Source organism: Petaurus breviceps, unplaced genomic scaffold (genome assembly GCF_028583685.1).
Source record: "Petaurus breviceps papuanus isolate PSGF00001 unplaced genomic scaffold, PetGlider_PUasm1.0 90763, whole genome shotgun sequence".
Classification (NCBI taxonomy): domain Eukaryota; kingdom Metazoa; phylum Chordata; class Mammalia; order Diprotodontia; family Petauridae; genus Petaurus; species Petaurus breviceps.
Genome location: NW_027187340.1, coordinates 8,000,681 through 8,024,744, shown reverse-complemented (window position 1 = coordinate 8,024,744; position 24,064 = coordinate 8,000,681). Strand labels below are relative to the sequence as shown.

At 34.6% G+C, this 24,064-nt stretch overlaps 1 protein-coding gene across 3 annotated transcripts in view; it reads left to right on the top strand.

The window, feature by feature from the left end:
• The window catches only part of SESTD1 (SEC14 and spectrin domain containing 1), a 144,458-nt gene that overhangs the window by 105,716 nt on the left and 14,678 nt on the right, over positions 1-24,064 (top strand). For all 3 annotated transcript variants that reach the window (XM_069068558.1, XM_069068557.1, XM_069068556.1), the window contains 6 exons: positions 324-535; positions 5,588-5,710; positions 16,743-16,937; positions 17,472-17,586; positions 21,306-21,465; positions 22,432-22,513. In XM_069068558.1, the coding sequence (XP_068924659.1) occupies positions 324-535; positions 5,588-5,710; positions 16,743-16,937; positions 17,472-17,586; positions 21,306-21,465; positions 22,432-22,513 (887 nt within the window). The remainder of the gene's footprint in view (positions 1-323; positions 536-5,587; positions 5,711-16,742; positions 16,938-17,471; positions 17,587-21,305; positions 21,466-22,431; positions 22,514-24,064) is intronic.

Sequence of the window (24,064 nt, the reverse complement as noted above, 5' to 3'; positions counted from 1 at the left end):
CTTGATTGAGCCTTGGCTTAAATTTATATTTGGGGTGGTAAATTAGTTTGTCTGAGTGTGTTGGATAGATTGATAACAAAATGCTGTCACATTATAGGGAATTAATGTGGGATGTAGATGGATGCATTGTAGTCATAAATAAGCAAATAACATTCATTTTATATGTATAGTATGTATTTATACACACACACAGACAAAATTAAGTCCATAGACTACTAAAGCATTTTTTGTTATTGAAAGATCATTAAAATTAACAAAACAGAAGGTATGCTATTATTTTTTTTCTTATTGGGGACATTAATGATTGTCTTTTGTTCTCGAAGGCCATGAATTATTGTCTGAATTACAACAGCGCCGATTTAATGGCTCTGATGGAGGAGTCTCATGGTCACCGATGGACGATGAATTGCTTGCCCAGCCACAGGTCATGAAATTGCTAGATTCATTACGAGAGCAATACACCCGTTACCAGGAAGTTTGTAGACAACGCAGTAAGCGCACACAACTAGAGGAAATTCAACAGAAGGTAATGCAGGTAGGTGCCAAGATCATCTTGTGGGGGGTATATGTATGTGATGTGTGTCTGTCTGTGTGTACTCTTTGTTTAATTTTTAATAATGCTTTGAATTTTCTTTTCACTATATAACATATTAGACTTCACCATGTCTTATTCATATTAGATTAAGTGTAGATCCTAATGTGGTCGTGCATTAGGGATCCCTGTACATAAAGTGTTCTTAGTTTCATTATATGTTGTTTATATAGTGATGTCATTGAGAGCCCCAAGAGTGCGATAAATAACCATGACAGCAGTGTGGTAGTTATTTAGACCTATGATTTAATTGGTATAGTAGTTCACTCCAGGAATGCACTGGCAACTGTTTTCCAGCTTAGAGTGTTGTAGTGTTACTGAGGGTGTAGGGAAGGGGGGGAGCCATGAAGAGCTTAAAAGCCTTGCCCAGGGTCATGTAGCCAGGATTTGTCAGTGGTAGGACTTGAACCCACTCTTCTCAACTATATCCATTATGGCACCTCTCATGTCCAGAAGGTGAAAAGGGCTTATGTAAATTTTAGTGACCTAGTGAAGGTTATATAGAAGTTCATGTAAATACAAACATTTGTTGGATCACATATGACATAAACACGATCTGAAACTTTTTTTAGTAAATTAATATTCAGATAGGAACAAAGTTTTATAACCTTCTTTGGCAAACTGCCATCATTAATGCATTTAAATAGACTTGTTCACTGGGGCATCAACCTCAATTTACATCATTTTTTATTAGAAATAGTCATATGTTTGCTCTGTCTGCATTACTGGTGCTGCATAGTAAATGTATTGAATCATAGCATAGAAAGGAACTATGTAGTCATTTGTTTCCTATGCTACTTTGAAATTTTGATTTTCTAAATAAATAAGCATTTAGCTCTTAATATTCTATACAGTTGGTAGTTTCTTGTGTAATTTTCAAGACTTTTTGGACCTGGTTATAAGATACAATCTTTTAATTTTTTTCAGAAGTATTCTAAAATTGAAGTTTAAATGGTTCATATTATATTATCTTCTTTTTTTTAAACAGCCCCCAATATATAGCAGATTGTTAATGAGCTGAAAATTTTCCAGTTGCTTTAGTCAGCTTTTACTTTTAGAATTTAAATCATGTGAGTGATTTGAATCAGTGAGGCAATTAATTGTAAGAATTATTTAAAACATCTGAAAGGTTTATCATTTCACTATTCTTTATTCTGAATGAATAATATCAGTAATAGATGAGGAACTCTTGATCCACAAAGGTAAATACTGATAAAACTGAAGAAATGCCTACATATGTCTGTTTAAAAGTTGTTCTGTTTAGTTTTGATTTTAAAATGTTGAAGAGGGGAAAAAAATCTATTTCCATCCTCTCTTTTCTACCTCTTCCTCCCCCTGATTAGGGAAGGACAGAGCAGGTTGTACACTGGTATTACAGGAGTGGACATTTGGAAGGGGCAGGAGCCCCGTGCTGCCTCAGCCCCCGTCCATTTTGTGAGGAGCAGAAGGGATCCTTACTCCAACAGTGTTACCTACAAAAGAGCAGTAGCAGAAACAGGGGACCTTGATCTCAACAGACTAAGGAAAAATTGAAATTAAAAGAGTATTTTTTCCCAATCAGGGAAGATAGAGAGCATTAAATGTTAAAAGAGTTAACAGGGAATTAATATGCAAATGATTGTAATTTTCTCTTTGCATTAGCTTGGACTTGAACCCAAGTCTTTCTAGGTTTAAGCCTAGAACTATATCCACTATCCTACACTGTCTTTGTAACAGAGAATGAGAAGTACATCTTTAGCAGTAACAAGAAATAAAGATATATACATATATATGTATATATATGCACACACACCCACAAAAGTCTACAGATGGATTAATATAAATTACCTTGTTTGAGCTTTATAGCAACCCTGTGAGGTAATTAATATGTTTTCTTATCCCCATTTTACAGATGAGGAAACTGAGGTTCAGAGAGTATGACATATCTATAGCCACATAGCTTCTAAATTTTGTGTCTCGAATGCTTATCAAACATACTTTCAACCATTCCACACTCCATTAAAGTCATTCTTTAAGATGATGTTGTGTGAGCATTTAGAAAGGTAGTGATCAGTGTCTGAGGTATCATTAAGAATAGATTGAAGTGACTTCTTTCTGTGAGAAAGATAGTATAATATAAAAATGTAAATATAAAAATTTTTATATACATATGAAATATGTAGCTTTAATGTATAAAAGATATAAGTATACAAAATGCATAAAATAGAAAACTGTAAATACACATATAAAAGTAAGCCTTTAGATAAACAAAGTACTACATTTGCCCAGTGCCATTAACCATCTCCTCTGACACTTTTCTATGGCTAGAAGATCAGAAATAGATTCAACTGGTACTATTCCTCTATGGCACATGAGCCTATAACTGCTCATAGCTTTTCTCATCAGCTTGCTCTTCATTTCTGGTATTTGCTATGTATGAGCCATAGAGCAACATGACCTGTCATCCCAGGTGGACATAGATATTATGAATACCGCCAAAGCCATGAGCACGGAGAAGACTATACACAAGGCCAAATACTGCGGCAGCCAACTTTATAATTAGAATGGTTAACATATATAGCTCTTTAAGATTTGTAAGACTTGTTACCTGTAGGATCTCATTTGATCTTTAAGACTCTATAAGTGGTATTTTTTCCATTTTACAAATGAGGAGACTGAGGCTAAGAGAGGTTAAGTGACTTTCCTAGGGCATCACAGTTGAGTGGGTAAGGCAGTATTTCAGCTCTGGTTTTCCTGACTCTCAGCTCAGCTCTCAATTCTTTTTCCTTCATTTTAATCCACATGTGTTTTACTTTTTCTCTATCAAGCATAGGCTGTTTTTGCATATGCCAGCTTCATTTTAATTATCTGGCCAGTGCCTAGATAGTCTAGTAGTATGGCTCTGCACACTATCTACATCTTTTTAAAAATACATTTTTATGGATATATTTTTTATGCTAACAGTTTTTTCCAGTAACATTTCTCTTTCCCTTCCCAGAAAGTCATTCTGTATAACAAATAGTATTTTTTCAGACAAAAAGAAAAGAGGGAAAAACTCAGCATAAAATCATTGATTTACATTGAAAAAGTCTGAAAATAAGTGCAGTATATAACATTTGTGGACCTCTCACCACTTTAAAGGGGTGAGATGGGAGTTTCTCTTCACACTTTTTTTTAGCCCTGATAATTCTTTGTAATTTTGCAATGTTACTTTAGATTTTTTTTTTTGTGGTTCTTTCTCTTTACATTATTGTAGCCATTGTGTATATTGTTTTCTTGGCTGTACTTCATTCTTCATTAATTCATGTAAATCTGTTCACACTTTTTTGTATTCATCAAATTTGTTATTCCTTGTAGCACGATGATATTCCATTACTTTTATATAACACAATTTGTTTTGCCGTTCCCCAGTCAGTAGCACATACTTTGTTTCCAATAGTTTGCTATCACAAAAAGTACTACTATAAATATTTTGGTGTAAATGGGGACTTTGTTCTTACTTATGGTCTCCTTGGGATATTAACCTAATAATGGAATCTCTGGGTTAAAAGGTTATGAACATGGGGCGGCTAGGTCGCGCAGTGAATAGAGCATTGGCCCTGTAGTCAGGAGGACCTGAGTTCAAATCCAGACTCAGACACTTAACACTTACTGGCCGTGTGACGTTGGTTGGGCAAGTCGCTTAATCCCAATTGCCCTCCAAAAAGCGAAAAAAAAAAAAGGTTATGAACACTTTAGTCACTTTATTTACATAATTCCAAATTGCTTTCCAAAGGAGTTATAATTCTTAATTCCAACAATGTACTACAGTACCTATCTTCCCATTACCCCTCCAGTGGTGAATAGTCTCATCTTTTGTCATCTTTGCCAATTTGCAAAGTTTGAGGTGAAAATTCAATATGGTTTTAATTTTCATTTCTCTTATTAGTGATTTGGAACATTCTTTCACGTGGGTTAATACTTAACAATTTTCTTTTTAAAACTTTGTTCATATCCTTTTAACTACTTATCTCTTAGAGAAAGACTTTTGCCATTTACTTATGCTTATATTGACCAGTCTCCACAAAAAGAGAATTCTTCCTCTATATTCATGGCACCAAACATAATTTTTACTTATAAGTAATAAATCAGAAGGTAAAAGTACATGAACAGTTTAGTTAATGAGCAGATATATTTTAACATAAAATGAAATTTAAAAGATATATATTTTATGTCTCTACTACTTACAGTTTTAATATGTCTGATCACTAGAACTTCAATATTATTGAAAGGATACTACTTTATACCAAGTGGTGAAGTACAGCAATAGTGACTATAAATAATTAATTCATGTCCATGAAACTAATTAATTTTGTGCCATTTGCATAATTCTATGACAAGAATGTCTATTTAATAATGTTTATTTTTTTGTTACAACCATAGCTATCTGTATAACTAATATTATTATATGACTTGTAGTTTTTCTCCCTAAAGAAGGAACTGCTTTTCATGTTATTTGCATGTTTGTGATAATTTATTATCAGTGATTAATTGATTAACCAGTGATTCAGGTTAGTTTACTAATCGATTGCGAATCTTATAACACCTGACTTCTAGAGTTAACTCTACAAATAGTAGTGTGACTTTGGGGAACTTATTTAACCCCTCTGGGCTCATGGCTTCTTCTGGAAAATGAGAAGGTTGGACTAGATGATCTAAGGTTGCTTACAGTTAGAAGTTCCTACATTTCTGTATTTCTCTCTTTTCAAGACATATCTGTCTTTTATGTTATACATATGAAGTAACAAACAAGGATTATAAATTTCTTCCATCCTACTGGATTCTTAGCTATACTGACAGTCTACAATTTCCTCTCCCCCATGAAGTCAAATACTCACATCACTATGTCTTGGTAGTTCTGAAGTACATATATGTTTTTACTAACTTAAATGAATTTTAGAGACTCTTGGGGAAAAAAATATTGGTGAAATATTTTTAAAGCTTTTGGTCATTTTAAGGTGCACGTTTTATTTCTAGGTTGTGAACTGGCTTGAAGGACCTGGATCAGAACAGCTAAGGACACAGTGGGGAATAGGAGATTCAATCAGAGCTTCACAAGCCTTGCAGCAGAAACATGAAGAGATTGAAAGTCAACACAGTGTGAGATTTTTTTTTCTTCAAATTACAGTGTGACTTATTGTGCATAGTTAGTTGTGAATTACTTATTTTAGTGACAAATACCTATAAATCAACAAATACCTATAAATCAGATGGTCAGTGATTTAAGGGTTATCATAAATGGAAATATAAATACTCTTTTGAGCTTTTTTCTTATTGTTTCCAACATATTTCTAATTATATAGTTCTTGACAATTGTAGTCTTATTTTTATTCTTCAAAAATACAATGATAATTCTTTTTCTGTCCTCAAAGAATATAAAATGAAAACAGAATGAGTGATAGTCCTAAAAAAATTAGTGGCTCAGTCTTCATCAGATAATGGATTCTATAAAGTTCCCAAAGGGAGCCTTTTATGCTTTCATGGGGAACAGAGCAGTACTGCACATGAACTCCTTGCTCATATGTGCTTTTGGGGAAGAACTAAGAGATGATATCAAAACTGTGCTGACACAAAGGTTGTCAGGGTAGACAGAACATAGAAGAGGTCAAAGAATTTCTTCTGTACAGACTTAGGGAATTCACATTTCAAAGTGTAAAGGGATAAATCAAATAATATTTATAAAAGTTGTATTAATATAGTAGTATAGTCATATTCTTCAAGTGATAGAGACTTAGTTGAATTAAGCAAAAAAGGAACACCCTACATTATTGAAAATTAATTTTATACCCCCCAAGCATAATCTATGAAGAACATATTGTAGATGTTTAATAAATGTTAAGTAGAACAGCATTAGCATCCTTTTAAAAAGTGAAATAGATTATCCAGAGGCTATTTTACCTAGTGCATAGGCAAACTAGATACTACTCCTGTTGTTGTTTATTTATTGTTATTTTTTAGCCATATTATTTCTCATTAACACTTTCATGTAAGAATGACCTAGGGAAAATGGTTGAAGGAAAATTCAAAACAGTCTGTTTTAATTACCTTAGAAGTTCTTATAAAAGATTTGATCAATAGGCTTGTGCCAGATTAGTTGAAATGGGATGTGTGGATTATCTGTAATTTCTATTTATGTTATCTATTTCCTGGTGCACGTGAATTGTGGGGGACCTCTGATGTTATCTGTAATCCTCCAAGACAGGAGGTGGGGTTAGAGTAGATAAAGCTGTGATGGGAACACAAGCTAACAAATTGCTGAGAATGTGGATAGGAGTGTGTACCTCCCCAGGATTTCTCAGTCAATCAGATCTTTGATTAAACACTTAATATGTTCCAGGCACTGTGCCAAGTATTAGGGTACAAATATAAAAGTGAGACAGCCCCTGCCCTCAAGGAACTTAAGTTCTAATAGGGGGAGATAGCTATAGCTTTATAGGGAAGTAGTGGTCTGGAGCATCATAGCTAGAGTAAAGTGAGCAGGGTCCTGGGGCTGTTGGTGATCACACCCTTTCCATAAGCAATGGCAACGCAGATTTGATTCCTATTCCAGAGCATGAGGTAAAGAAGGTGCAGAGGAGCTCCAAGCCAGTGGCAAGACAGATAGTAAGATATTAAAAGTAGTCTGGAGTTTGCTGGGTATAATAGAGGCCTAAACTAGGGCGATCCAGTGGGCTGAAGCATTAAAATAAAGCACTCAAAGAACAAAAAATTGCAATTATAAAGCACTGTATTGATTAGGAATTAACAGAACACATGTCAGAGTTACAAGATATCAAAATGACTCTCCTTCCTAATCATCAAGTCTTGAACTTAGGAAACCAGAAAGGTGTTTGAGATTCAGGAGAAATATAATAGCCATTCTTTTTTTTTTTTTTTTTGCTTTTTTTTCTTGGGAGGGTAGGGCAATAGGGTTAAGTGACTTGCCCAAGGTCACACGGCTAGTTTTTTTTTGTGTGTCAAGTGTCTGAGACCAGATCCAAATCCAGGTCCTTCTGACTCCAGGGCCGGTGCTCTACTCACCACACCACCTAGCTGCCCAAGTAATAGCCATTCTTATTCTAGTCTTTTTATATCTGCAGTGGTCCTGAAGCCAGAACATTCTCCAACCCTGAAAGTAAGGGCCCACAGCCTACATGTTGCCAGAGCAACCCTTGAGGTATAAAACTCAGGGTCAGGCTGTTGAGGTGAAAGGAGAAGGGAAGAGAAGATGTGGAGATAGGAGTGAAAGGAAGAGGCTCCTGTGATTACTGAAGGGGCAGAGACATAACCCAGGTCTCAGCAGTGCATAGGAACCCAGCCAATGGCTATTCCCCCATAGCTGTCTAGCACCTCAGTTTATGTTCATACAAAATCATTTCAGCTCCTACCAAAGGGATAGTGGGTTAGGTGAATTCTCATTCATCATCATTCAGTGAAAATCAGTCCTGTGGTAGAGATCAGAGCTGTGTGGGCAGATTCTAGATGGGTAATAGGGAATTATGGTAGACAAGATTCTCAAGGTAGATGGTCAGATGGGATTGGACAGTGTGAAAGAGAGGATAGAGACCAAGGCTTGCCAAGGGTAGGGAGGGTGATCTGTCCCTGACCTTGGCCCACCAAACTAGTCCCCTCAGAGCCAACAGTATGAGTCATTGCTCAGGTGCTAAGGTCCCTGGCAGCAGGAGCAGACTGGAAAATGGCTCCTTTCCTGTGATTTCCCAGGTAAGGGGAACTCAAAAAGGGGAAGGCCAGAAAGGCATCAGTGCTTCAACCCTTATTTGAAATTTTACACTCCCCAGCTTCTCAAACTTTCCTTTCCTTTCCTTGGAACGTAGGAAAGGGTTTAGATAGGATTGGAAACCTTGGGAGCAAAGGTGTACCTGAAAGGAAACACACTTTCTTTGAGTCATTAGTCATCACACCAGGTCCCTGCTTAGAAGAGGCCCCTCCCTTCTCTTTCATTGTATCGCCTAAGGAGCTAGACTTCAGCAGCTGAGGTGAAAGGGAAATGGAGGGTAAAGTGAGGAGACCAGGGTTGCAGTCCTCATTTGGTTGCTAAGCATGGGCCCCTGCCTCTTCTTCTTTGAAATGAAAAAGTTGGGCCAGCTAGTCTCTCAGTTCCTTTCTAAAAGCTCTAGCAGTTTATCGGTATAAGGCATGTGTGTTTCATTTGTCTCCACTTCAGATTTATTGAGAGTTGAGTAAGCCCTTTTCTGTGACTTTAGGCCAGAGACTCAGTCACCTCCCTTCTCTGGGAAGTTACTGTCCTCTGTAAAATGAAGGTGTTAGACTTGATGATTCCCAGGGTTCCTTCTAATTCTTAGATGCTGAGAGGCGGTGGGGGGTGGGGGAGTTTAAATGTATATTGAAATGAATAGGAACAAGTGAACACACATTAAAATATATTTCCATTTTGTCAAAAAGTTGAATTTGATGGACTAGTAACATTTTTCCTTCCCTAAGTATAGTTTTATACTTACATCATAATGCAGACTCTAGGCCTGTAGTCTCTTCTACTACAGAATCATTTAATGTAAGAAACAGGCACGTATGGATCTGTGCTTTCATTGATGTAGGATTCTGTCCATGACGCAGATCACCACCTACGCATTTCCGTCTGTCCTTGACACTTAAGTCGTTTACTGAATATTCCTCTATTCAGGTCACTGGGCTAGATGGTCAAGGAACAGGCTAGGAAATTAAAATCCACAACATAGAGTAGACTCTGAATACGTGTATTACACTAAAATGAAGGTACAGCACTGGCAGCCTGGTACAGTGGAGAGCTCTGGCTCTGGAACCAGAGGACTTGAGTTCAAATCTTGTCTTTAGTGCACAGGTAGAAACTGTGTGATCCTGGACAGGTCACTAACCCTCCCCACCTTAACCCCACATCTTTAAAAAGAGATTTGACCAGATGGAATATGAAGTCCCTTTTCATGTTAAATTTATGGCTCTCTAACCTAAGACAACAGTAGGTGGTACACGATTAATTTACAAATTAATTGCACAAATGCAGTACATAATTAAATTTTAGAGGAGGTCACTTAAGGTTGGAATGATTAGGTAAGGCTTATAGAGAAAGCTGAAGATGAATAGAATTTTGACTCAGAGATTGAAGGGAAAGCACTGTTACTTGATAAATCTTGTTTTCTCCAATTTTAGATGCTGAAAATCTAGGGGTATTTAATATTCTATGAGACTTAGAACTGAACTTTCATATTTTTTGTTAGAAAAAAAGCTAGCATTTTTATTTTCCATAATTTTCTCTGAATTCCCAACCCCTTACACTTGGGCTTTCAACCTTATCATTCAGCTGAGGTTTTGTTGCCTTTTGTTTTCTCTTTCTATACTCTCTTGATTATGTCATCAGTTCCCAAGGGTTCAGTTATCATCTCCGTGAAGATGAAGCCAGACCTAATCCTTCTTCTGAGCACCAGGTTTAAATCACCGATTTCCTGTTGGGCATTTCAAAACTGGATTCTCAAACTAAGCATGTCCAAAGTAACCTCTGCTATGCCCCATCCCCAGATTCCCACCTCTTTTTCTAATTTCTCTATTTCTGTCCAGAACACCACCTTCTTTCTAGTTACCCAGTTTCACATCCTTAGAGTCACCCTCAACTTTGTATTCATCATTACCTCTCATATCTTTTCAACTGTCAAATCACATTAGATCTGTCACAGTGATTTCAACCCCCTTCTCTTCATACACATAGCTATCACTGACTCAGTCTCTTAGCACTTCTCACCTGGACTATCACAGTAGTTTAACTGTACTCATTTCAAGTCTCTCCCCTCTCTATTCAGTGCCAAAGTGATTTTCTTAAGGCATAGGTCTTAGTATGTCACTCCCATGCTCAGCATATCCCAGTTACCTTATTCCCTGTTACCTTCAAGTTCTTCACAAATTGATTCCATCCTGCCTTCATACCTTTATAATACAGTACAGGATACTACCTTGTACATCCTCTGGTTCAGGGAAACTGGCTTTCTTGCTGTTTTTCATACATGATACACCATTTATTGTCTCTATGTCTTCACCTAGGCTGTCCCTCCTTCCTGTTACAATTGCTAGTGCCTTCCACCCCAAATTACTTTCTATTTATTTTATAAGTATTTAAATATAAGAATATACATATTTGCAGTATCCCTGAGAGAATATTAGCTCCTATAGAGCAGGTATTGTTTGCTAAATTTTGTCTTTGTATCTTCAACTAATGACTCAGTACCTGGCACATAGTAGTCACTTAATAAGTGTTGATTGCTCAATTGACAATGGTTCAGTTTCCTGAGTTAAATTGAATATCATCAGTTCTGCTGATCTTGATTGTGCCTTATCTGACCTATCATACATGGTTTATTGAGAGTCATCTGGCTGAAAAAAAAATGTTGATTAAACAGTTTAATTGCATAATTACTCCAAATCCCAGTGGCTAATATAAGCTTTAATTTTCACAGTTTTTATGGGGTAGTTTTTAAATGAATTGATCATTGCTTGTTCATCTAGTAAATATGGACTAATGGAGACTTTTAATTGAAAGCTGTTAAATTCTGAGCTGTGGTTTTCAGAAGGTTTTTTTTTTTTTTTGCCTTTCCTTTGTCCTTTTGTTTTGGTTTTATGTCAACTTGTAAAAACTTCATTTTGTATCACATTTGTATCATTATCGAAATCTCTCTATAATACTATTCCAAGGGACAACATTGTAGTTGCTGACTATCTTTTAATGGCATGTTTTTGTTACTTCAACTAAATCTTCCTCAACAGAATTCAAGATTAATCCACCTTATTTCACTTTAGAGACAAGAGTTTTAATAGGGTATCTTCCTCTTCCATAACTGAAAAGGTAGAAGTTTGAAGTAAGGAATGTGGGATTCACTTATTAGAAATTTTATCTTGGAATTAGGTTTTAAAATTTGCAATCAGGATGCTAGTATTTGAGATCTAATGACCTTGGAGTCTTATTTTCTGTGGTATGTATAGTCATAGATAATGGTTGGTTGAATTATGTAACTCACTAGCCATATGAGGAATATTTAGTCATACAATTTCTAGATGAAATTGAGAAAGGTTAATGAGCTTGGAAAACAATGGCAAGCCCTGACTAACAAAATTAATTGTTTTAATGACAGAGAAAAAGTCAAATCAGTCGCAGCAATTAATCAACAAAAAGATCTGGAATTTCCTTTGTACAAAAAAAAAAATCCTTAAGAGAGTGCGAGCAATCCTGTTTCATATTAAAACGAGGAAAATAGCAACCCAGGTCCTCCTGTCTTTATGTGTTTACAGGCAACCACTTAGGAAAGAACTCCCACAATGTGTTATGGGCAGACAGAAGCAGAAATTGCATGCAAAATTTTAAGCTGGCTTTGATTCTGCAGGAATAAATCATAGAGAATTTAAAGAAAGAGGGTTAGAGTTGAGTCCAAACACTGGACAGCCTGTGTTGACCTGATTCTTTGGATTTTCCCAGATAGTAGAGGTAGAATTATTCCCTTTTCCTTAAATCACATGCTATCCTTACTGTCTTGGACCTTTTGACTTGCAGTGAACAATTGTATGTGTTTCAGCAATAATTTTCAGACACTATAGTCTCTATAAAACTCATCTTTATTGAACATATTGATAATATGTGACTTTATGCATCTTCATTTCTACTTAATATGAGGACTCTAAAATGGCTCTTAAAAATCTAGGAAAAAGATATTAGTGATTGCAGTAATAGAATAATTATTCTTTAAGGAAAACGTATAGTGCCATCAAAAGATAACAAGTAGTTGTCATTGTGTAGGCACAGCTGAAAAAAGATCGTATAGTGAATCACAGAGAGAATGGGATTTGACAATACTTTTAAAAGGGCAAGTCCATATGATACTGAGATCTGTCAGTTGGAGTATAAATATAGAAATCACTAGGTAATCCTGCAGTAGCCGTAGGAACAGATCTTTGTAGTTGGTTTTTATTATTTTCATTTTCATTTTCTATTTTAACCTGGCTCATATAATACTATCTAATTCAATATTAAAACTAAATAATGAATTTTAAATGGTTTGGTTGCCTCCCTTGTGAATAATGCTGTGGGTTCTTCTTACTTTATTTTTATGGCTATTGGTTACCCATCTGGACAGTAACTGTTTCTTTCCTAGATAGCTCTCCCTAGCTTCAAGTGTGATTCTTATTTTTACATCACAACATTAAATCAATCAAATTGAACTGTTGTCTTTGTTTGCTTTTTCAAAAGTTTAATCTGAAATAGGGTGGTAAGAGTTGTTTTTTCCCCTTTTGAATCTCACAGCTGCCTACAAAAATAATATTGTATTTTATACAATTTTATACAATTATATACAATTTTATACAAATATAATAATAAATACATAATTAGATGTAATAATAAAATAATAAACAAACAACAAAAATAAATAAATAAATGATAAATATAATAATAAATACCATTTGCAAAACACTGTGGGCACTGAATTGTCATACTACCAGTTGACTTGGATATAGATATAGTCCTGTAGGTAGATATAGCTTCAAAGTGAATATAAAAATTAAATCCATTATAGTAAATAATACAACATTTATAAACATTGAAATCAAGAAATGTGTGAATTTGAATTTCAAGTGGCTACTAAATATTTGCTGAGCACCTGCTTTGTACAAGGCACTATGTTTATCTCTGTGTGGTATAGAGAGATGTGCCATTGTATTTCTATTAGGAGTGTTAGGGGAAGAAGGGATATCAGATTAGTGTTAGCCTATAATATTATTAATTAATATAATCAATATTAGATTATTATATATAATGTAGCATTAGTATGTAATAGTAATTATTAGCTTACCAGGAGCCAACAAAATAACTTTGATTTTGAAATTCAAATAGTGATTTATATAGTAGTATACTTTTTATTTTCTCAAGGCCATCAAAGTACTTTAAAAGATTAAAAAAAAATTCTTTGAGGATTGGAAGATTCATCCCTTCCTCATCTCCACTCATTGACTCTCTACTTTACTAACCATTAACAGCTATAGAAGATGAAAGAGAGAAAGGAGGAGATAAGTTTAGAATATTGCTGTACATGTTTTCCATATTTGGTGAGCTCCAAAGAACACCTCTGACACCATGTTTTCTGAATTGCCAAAGAAAATTATACAGTTTTAAGTGGAGGAAGAATTTTAGGTAATCATTTTTTCATAATACTAGTTAAGTCACATTTCAGGAAAAATGCCTGAAAAACAATTGCAAAAAAAATGACAAGTCATCCAAATTGTTGAAGGTGGGAAAGGAAAGGTTGATTCTCCATGGATAATTTTAGGATTATTCTCCTAGTAAGCCAGTTTGGTACTGTGGGAAAGAATTCTGGATTTTAATCTTGTATAATTTAATTATCCATGTGTATTTGAAGTACTCCTAAGCCCAATAGAATATCATATCTTGAAGGTGGGAATCATGTCATTTTGTATATTTATATCCATTCCTTATACAGTGCATTACACATAATAGGTACTTAATAAATGTCTGTCTAAATTGAGACCAGGCTAGAAATTTACATTTAGCAATTATCTACATATAGTTGGAGAGGTATGGAATTATTAGATTTGGAGGGAACCTTGGGAAGCTAAAACCAAGAAAGATTAAGTGACTTGTTCAGGGTCACGTACCTAGGTAGTTAGAAATCTAGGAATACGGTAGAACCTGGGTATACTAAATGTCATTCCAGTAATATTTTATTGTTGTGCCTATGTCACATAGAAAAATGACTCATATCTATAATTGATTTTTGTTTTCTTTTTAAAAAAAAATAATATCCCCCCCATTACATGTGTGGACAATTTTCAAAAAAATTTTCAGTTTCAAATTTTCTTCTTCCTTTCTGCACCTCCCCTCTCCCTGAGATGGTAAGCAGGTTGATATAGATTATACATGTGTTGATATAGATTATACACGTGAAACATATTTACATTCTGGATCATTGTACAATATTGTTGTTACTGTGTACAATGTTCTCCTGCTTCTACTCGGTTCATTTTTCTTCAGTTCCTGTAAGTCTTTCCAGGTTTTTCTGAAATCAGCCTGCTCATCATTTTTTATATTACAATAGTATTCCATTATAATCATATAACCCAATTTGTTCAGCCATTCCCCAGTTGAAGGGCATCCCCTCAATTTTTAATTCTTTGCCACTACAAAAGAGCTGTCATAAGTATTTTTATACAAATTTGTTGTTTTCCCTTTTTCCTGATCTCTTTGAGATATAGACCAAGGAGTGGTATTACTGGGTCAAAGACTATGCACAGTTTCATAGCCCTTTGGATATAGTTTCACTTGCTCTCCAAAATGGTTGGATCAGTTCATAACTCTAACAGCAGTGCATTAATATCCTGTTTTCTCCAAATCCCTCCCAACATTCATCATTTCACTTTTCTGTCATATTAGTCAATCTGATAGATATGAGCTGGTACCTCAGACTTGTTTTAATTTGTATTTCTCTAATCAAAAGTGATATAGAGCATTTTTTCTTATGACTATAGATAGCTTTTATTTCTTCATATAAAAACTGCTTATTGATATCCTTTGACCCTTTATCGATTTTGGAATAGCTGTTATTTTTATAAACATGACTCAGTTCTCTATATATTTGAGAAATAAAGCCTTGATTTATCAGAGACACTTGTAAGACATTTGTAAAGCTTTCTGCTTTTCCTTCTAGTCTTGGTTAAATCGGTTTTGTTTGTGCAAAAACTTTTAAATTTAATATGTTTTAATATTTAAATTTAACATAATATAATTTAAAATTATCTGTTTTATAGCCAATAATGCTCTCTATCTCTTGCTTGGTCTTAAATTCTTCTCTTTTCTATAGATCTAACTATTCCTTGCTCTCCTTATTTGCTTATAGTGCCACCCTTTATGTTTAAATCACATACCCACTTTGACCTTTATCCTGGTATACAGTATAAAATTTTGGTCTATACCTAGTTTCTGCCATACTGTTTTCTAGTTTTCTCATGTCTGTTGTTCTTTAAGATTTACAAAACTATTTCCTGCAGACAGACCTATAAGGTAGGTAGAATAAGTATTGCTGTCCCTTTTTTTATAGGTGCAGACACCAATGTTCAACATAGTAAAACCATTTGGCTGAAGATATATAGCCAGAGTAAGAGCAAGGACTCAAAATCAGGTCGTCTTACTTCAAGGCCAGCTCTTTTATGTTTAATGAAAATTAACTAATTATAAGGAATATCCCCAATTCTGGTTACAAGTCATGAGAAACAGTGAAGGTATTCAGAAACTTTCTCACTTTTGGCAGGTTATCAGCTCCACAGAAGAATATTAAACAGCTAAGGTATAATAGCATTTGGATTTTGTTTCAAATGTGTACATCTATATAGCCAATATTTTGGTCACTCCAGGTAATTAGCCTATTTTTTCTGGCTACTTGGTCACTGATACCTCAAAACCAGTATAAATATCTTGAAGTTTAGGTGTTAAGAGGGTCAATACTTCCTGTTTGGAAATGGAAAACTAAAACAAAAAGATCCGAGGCTCCCTCACCTTCCAGTCCCCCCTTCACTCAGAAATGGTTATGTGGCTTCTCTAGAGGACTAAAAGAAATCCACATAAATTATTAATTGAGTCTTACTATACGTAGGACTCTTTACCTTCCTCCAGCTTAAGAATAGCCCTTGCTATTCTTAATTACCTTGTTGAAAAATTTTTGTACCTCCCTGAGCTTCCCAGGGGAGGGGTGTGGATGACTTTTAAGACCTTCTCTCATCTCTTGTAGCCATGATTCTAGAACACTGTAGTCATTAAATTGATATATTTTATTTTAATAAATATTTCCGATTCATCCTATTACTGTGCAGTATTAACATGTACTAGAGGTGATTCCATAGTAAATTATGCTAGAAACATTATCTAGGTATGTAGGAATGAAATGGACCACGTTTAAAACATCTTTCAGAGGCCAGCTTTAGATGGGAACATATTGCCTAACTCATTAGTCAGCCTAATTAAGCAGTCAGCCTTTCTTCCACCTTTTTGGTCCCCCCTTCCCTTAAATTTTTTTGATGATTCTGAAAGAATTGTCACAGGAAAGTATAGTCTTTCAATAGTTAATGCTTAATTTCAGTTATAAATTATTTGCAGGAATGGTTTGCAGTATACGTGGAGCTGAATCAGCAGATAGCGGCACTTCTGAATGCTGGGGATGAAGAGGATCTTGTTGAATTGAAATCCCTACAACAACAGCTCAGTGATGTCTGTTATCGCCAGGCTAGTCAGCTGGAATTCAGGCAAAATCTATTACAAGCAGCTCTTGAATTTCATGGTGTTGCTCAAGATGTAAGTCTTTTCATGGTTGTTCATCCTCAGACACCTTTTACACAGGAATACACATAATTTGTGCTGGTTTCTATGCCCGTTGTTTCTTTTTTCCCCCTTCTCATTCTTGTATTCTTTATAATATCCAATTGATACCATTGGATCAGAGTCTCTTGGGTGGGGGAGAAGGAGACAGTTTTATATGTGTCCTGCATGCAAGATTTATAAAATTTTCTAAAAAGCATAGGTCTGAACACAAAAGATAAATTTCATTGACTGTGTTATGTTTACATTGTAATATAATATAAATTGAAGTCTGAGCCTTAGTAACTTTTTACCTACTGCTGACATGGAAATACCAATATGTCTTCCTAGTGCATGCATCTGTGTATTCTGTGTTTGGGGTAATGTGCTCTAATTGCTCTTACTTGTCTTTTAATTGCTTAGTCACTGTGAGTGAAGTTGTAACAGCATTAGATATATACCTCATTAATCATTAAACATATTAGATGCCGATTACATCAGGGTTATCTCTTTGCTGTCCCTCTGCTTTAGTTGTCTCAGCAGTTGGATGGCTTATTAGGGATGTTGTGCGTAGATGTAGCACCAGCTGATGGAGCATCGATTCAGCAAACTTTAAAACTGCTTGAAGAGAAGCTGAAAAGTGTTGGTAAGCAGATTTAAAAAATGCTGAAGCATAAGTTTCCTTTTTTTATATATATTGCCATGCTTAGACAGTAAATCAACTTATACTGACTGAATTGCTTCACGGGAACACATTAGGAAAAATGGGGCAAAATAATTTTGTTCCCTGGAGGGAATTGTGGTTTGTGCTGACAATTGGTTTTTCCTTGGTGCTCAGTCATTTACTCCTTCACTGAGTCTTTGTCACCTCCTTGTCTGCCCTTCTGTATCCACAGGTGCTACCTCTCGTATGTACTATGAACTAGCTTTCTGTAGTGTGTGTATAAGCTGTATTTGGATGTGAAACGTTTTGTGGTAAATCTGTATAAACAGTAATGTGTTTTATAAAATGAATTTTTGTGTTACTATATTCTAACCTTGTAAGAATTTGCTTGCTACTCTGCCTCTTTCTTTCCACAGACTGTGAAAGAGTGTAGAGGTGACATTCAGTTTTTTTAAAAGGAGTTTGGTTCAACTCATTAAGTTATTTCGGGCATTTTGTGCTGGTGCTTACTCAAATTGCCTCTGATAGGAAATTTCAACTTCTGTCACAGCTCTATCTAGGTTCCAAAGGTCCAAGATATATGGACATAATGGACGTTAGACAAAGAAAGCAAGAGGTGGGGGAAGATGATAATAGTGAAAAGTGATTGACAGTTTGTCAAACTAAATTCATTTATTACTTGAAAGGACTCAAGGCAGTGAGTTTTAAAAATTACTAATATGCATACAAATTAGATTGTGTACTTTATATTTTATTTGGTGAGCCTACCATGTTTTGAACATAATAGGCTAAATGATATGATTAAGGTTTATTTAGAATCACCATTGAATTTGAGCTTTTGTCTCCCTTTAAAATAATCCTACATATTTGGAAAGTCATAAATAATTAATAAAAGTTTTCTCAAATTTTAACCAGAGCAGTATCAACATTGATCTATCATCACATAATATCTCATTGCATTGTTGATTTTTTTTTGTAAAATTGTAAAGTATATATGAGATTCATAGGTGTTAGGTTAAAGTTGGTTTTACAGATATTGCTAAATTAAATATAAGCATTTGATTTTTAATAGAAAATGGTCATGGAAATAGGACATGTTTGCTTAAAGTTAACTTTTAAACACTACTTTCCTAGGAAGATAGAAACCAAAATCTAGGTTTACTATACCTTCTTATATACCTATATATATATATACCTTATATACCTATACTCTTACCATCTTTACCTTACATGAAAGCTCAGCTTAACTACCATCTCCTCCCTGAGGCATCTTCCCAAAATACTTTGTATTTTCTTTGCATATATTCTGTATGTGTACTCATGTGTACATCAATCAGCAAGCATCTATCTGTTAAACACTTACTATATACCTATTACTATGTAAGATATTATGGGTACAAAGATGAAAATGAAACAGACCCTGCCCACATTTTCTACCAGGGGAAATGGCATGTGCACATATCAACATGCATAAAATAAATAAGAGGTAATTGGAGTATGGTGAGAAGAGCCAGTGAAGAGATTTGAACTGACTTTTGAAGGAACTAAGGAGTATTAAAAATGGAGAAGAGATGGCATGTCATGTGTAAGTAACAGTAAGAAGGCAGGTTCCTTGAACCATAGAAAACGTGAAGCACATATAATAAGACTAGGAAAACTAGGTTGGAGCCAGGTTGTAAAGGTTTTTAAATGACAAATAGAAGTGTTTGTATTTTATTCTAGAGGTGATAAGTGGCTGTTGGAATCTGTTGAACAGCAGAGTGACAGGGTCCTACCTCTGCTTTGGCAGCCACGTGAAGGGTGGATTGGATTGGAGAGGAGTAAAGTGAGACAGGGAGAACCATTAGGAGATGGTTATTGTGGATGTGAAAGGGAATTCTACTAAGGATGGCAGCTATGTGACTAAAGTTTAGAAGGGGATGAATAGGAGAGATGTTGTGGAAGTAGAAGCTGTAGTATTTGGAAACTGAATATATAGAGTAAGGGCTAGTGAGTAGTTGAGAATGATGTGGAAGTTGTAAACCTGGATCACTTGAGCAATGGCAGTGCCCTGGTACCCTTCATAAAAATAAGGAAGTTAGAGGATTGGGCATTTGGGCAGGAAAGATAATGAATTCTGATTGGGACATTTTCCTTTGGGACATCCAGTTTGAACTGTCCTATAGGCAAATGATGATGCAGGACTGGATACAAAGATCTCAGAGTCATGGGCATAGAGATGTTTCTTGAAGCCATGGAACCTGATGGGATCACCAAAAGAATTAGGGAAAGGAAAGGGCCTAAGACAGAGGTTGGGGTACCTTCTCATTTAGGGGGCAAAATACAAATTATGATACAGCAGAGGAAATTGGCAAGGACCAGGGGAACCTATGGCCTTGAGGCCACATGTGACACTCTAGGTTCTCAAGTGAGGCCTTTGACTGAATCCAAACTTCACAGAACAAATCTCCTTAATAAAAGAATTTGTTCTGTAAAACTTGGACTAAGTCAAAAGGCACAGCCAGGGACCTAGAAGGCTGCGTGTGACCTTGAGGCTGCAGGGTCCCCACCTCTGAACAAGAACCCAGAGCAGAGCAAACCAACAGATCAGCTTCACAAAAGTCCAGAGAAGAGAGTGCCAAGGAGGAGAGAGGGTAGTTAGTAACATCAGGTGCTGCAGGGAGGTTAAAAAAACAGTTGAGGATTGAGAGAAAAGAACTGGAGTTGAGAAGACATTGTGATTTCTCCCCGGTAGACTGTAAACACTAATTCAGGGCAGGAACTACTTCATTTTTGTCTTTGTATTCTCATTGCTTTTTACAATGCAGGGCACATAGGAGACACTTAAATATTAACCAATTTAAAAATTAAACGTAATTTTGGTATCTATCTTAAGTATGTGCTAATTTAATTTGTACATTTAGGCAAAAAAAGGTAAACTTACTTTTTTAAATTAAAGTCAGCAGGCATTGACTAAATGTGTGAGACTACTGGGCATAAAAGTTACAAAGACAACATTAAAAATGCTTCCTTCCCTAAAGTTTACATTGTAAATGCTCATTTACTTAATAGTAATGGTTATCTCTCCTTTTTATACTTATTTCAAAAAGATATTTACATAATTTCATGCTAATAGTTTTAGTCTTCCAAATCTATTTTAAAAAGGCATTCAGTATGCTATGTTACTGGGGAAATTCATTATCATATTTCTAATTTTTTACATCATTGCTACAAAAGATCATTAGACAAAGAAGCAATTTTCTCTCTATTTGTGATGTCATAGATTGTTTTACTTTCAAACATTGGCAGTTTTGCAAGGTAGTGTTAAAAAGTTTTTAATATTTTCCAATTGGAGTTAACTATCAGGTTAACATGCCTACCCAGAAAGAACTTCAAATAAGAAAAGGCTTATTAACCAAAACAGAAATTGTCTCTCCCCTCAATTTTAATATTGAGTTGTTTTACACTAGAATCTCCTAACACTTATCACTGTGTAGTAAAATTTGGTATAAAAAAGATTCATCTATTTTGGACTATATCCAGAGGATAAGGAAGCCAAAAATACTTTTAACTTTTAAAGCATTTTCCCAACATGGACTCCAAGGACAGCATTATGTAATTAGCATTGTGTAATTTTAGTGAATCCATTTCATAAATGCAATGATCTTAAATAACTTATTTCATGAAGCACTTCTCAATAGAGTAATTTTGTTTTGTTTTAGATGTGGGATTACAAGGTTTGCGTGAAAAGGGTCAAGGTCTTTTGGATCAGATCTCTAATCAAGCATCCTGGGCCTATGGAAAAGATGTAACCATTGAAAATAAAGAAAATGTGGACCACATACAAGGAGTGATGGAAGATATGCAGCTTAGGAAACAAAGGCAAATGTTTATGTTTATCATAAAAAGGAACCATGCATAAATATGTGCACACCTACAGATGAATCTCATCTAATGTTAATTGGTTCTGAGAAAACCAGGTGTTGGATAACAGTATTATAGGTTATAATTAGTTAAATAGCAAAAGTGCTAACAATTGGAATAATGTTCCAATGGGGTTCTGTGACTACTTTGGAATTTCTTGGAATATACCAACTTTATTATGAAATTATATTGGTTAGTATGATGTTTTATAGGATATACCTGTATGTGCAAAATATTATAACTCTAGTATTTGATAGTTCTCTTGCTATAAATATTCTGAAATACTGCTTTCCATTGTAAATTTATTGGCTAAAAAGATTTGGTAGTGTAGAAAGTAGCATTAAATTTGGGGTGCAAAACACAGTTCATTACATCTTCATCTGGAAATTATAGTTATGTAGAGATAGAAATGTGTAAAGTATTTTGAAATATTTTAAAATTCCAAATTTCATTCTGATTTTTATTTTATCACAAGGTAAATCTTTAGGTAAACTATGCAAGTTTGACCTCTAATAAGTTCTATTCTCATGTCTTACCATGATTTAGAGGTTACTTTAAGTTCTCAAAAGCTATTCCAGGAAAGTAAAAGCTCTGGTTGATCATAGGAAGTTCTTTATACTAATGGGTTTTGTGGAGATTTCTGCTTTAGTACACATTGCATTTAATCCACCTCTTTTTCTCCTAATACTTTGGGCTTAATTCTTGTTATATCTGGTATGTTTTTGTGCTTGTTTAATCACTGCTTCCTAAATGTTTATTATTCTTAAACTTAATAACCTTCAAATAAAGGTATCTTAATAGTAATTTCATGACATCATAGTAAGTAGGTTACTAAGTATAAATATGGATGGCATGTGCTAGGTGATTTAATTATAATATTTGTTGAAATAAATCAGAAATATACTTTATGTTTCATTTCTTTAGGTGTGAAGACATGGTAGATGTTCGAAGGTTAAAGATGCTTCAAATGGTTCAGTTGTTTAAATGTGAAGAAGATGCTGCCCAGGTAAAGAACAGCTGTCTTATAATATATTATATATACTGTTCAATAATCAAATCCTCAAATGGATCCTTGATCTTATTGATTCAGGCATTTCCTCTGTCAATGCAAATTTTTTTAAAGCCAACTCATACTGGTTGACTTCTTGGTCATGTCCTCCACAAAGGAGACACACACACGCGCACACCCCATGTGTGTATATGCGCCCACACATAATATATATATATATATTTATATTATATTTATTTATATTATATATATTTATATATTATATATACATATATGCACATATATTTTATCTATAAAAGTAAAGGACATATAGAAGAATTTATGACCTTGTATAAACAGGAAAAATATATATAATATTGTTTTAAGAACAACTTTAAGCAACTAAGTCATATTGACTATTATAAATACCCAAATTAATGATGAAAGACCTATGAAGGAAGACATCATCTGTATCCAGAGAAAGAACTGATAAATAGAAGTATGTATAGAATGATTTTACATATATATACAAATTTTGTGTCTAATGGTAATTATCTCTAGGACAGGGGTGGGGTGGAAGGGGAAAGGGAAGGAAAAACAAAGAAAGTTGTATGATAACTTTAATATATATTTAAAAGGAACGGTAAGTTGTATATAATAGATTTGCAGTCTCATGTACAGTCATCTTTTTTTATTTTACTATGTTATGGAAATGCTTAATTTATTGCTTAGGTTCAGAATTTCAAAAAAGATCCACTTACCATTCTAAGACATAATAACCTTTATTCTCAAATGAGTACATTTCTGTAGTCAAGTGCCTTAATGTGAAGTTAACCTTTTTGAATATAATGAAAACATGTTTTCATTATTAAGAACGTGTCTTATATAGCTATCACTGTTGACATGTATCAGGGTTATTTTTCATTGTAAAGGCTGATTTGGCATATTGTTTCTTTAATTGTCAAGATATAGGTAATGTTACATTCTGAATAAGCAAGTGGAAATCATTGTCTGTGTAGGTGGAACAGTGGATAGAGCACTGGATTTGAAGTCAGGAAGATCTGAATTCAAATCCAGCCTCAAACACATTGTGACTGTGTGTCCCTGGGCAAGTCACTTGACCACTCTTAAGATTCAATTTTCTCATTTGTAAAATGGGCATAATGGGGGGCACCTAACTCCCAGATTTTTGGTGGAACTAAATTATGATAATTCTTATAAAACACTTTGCAGACTTTAAAGCCTTATATAAACACAAGGTAAACATGCTTTTAACTTGAAGGAGGAATTTGTGGATTTACATACAACAGAAAGCTATTAATATAACAACAAATTTGTCACTTGACCACTCTTAAGATTCAATTTTCTCATTTGTAAAATGGGCATAATGGGGGGCACCTAACTCCCAGATTTTTGGTGGAACTAAATTATGATAATTCTTATAAAACACTTTGCAAACTTTAAAGCCTTATATAAACACAAGGTAAACATGCTTTTAACTTGAAGGAGGAGTTTGTGGATTTACATACAACAGAAAGCTATTAATATAACAACAAATTTGTACTTAGA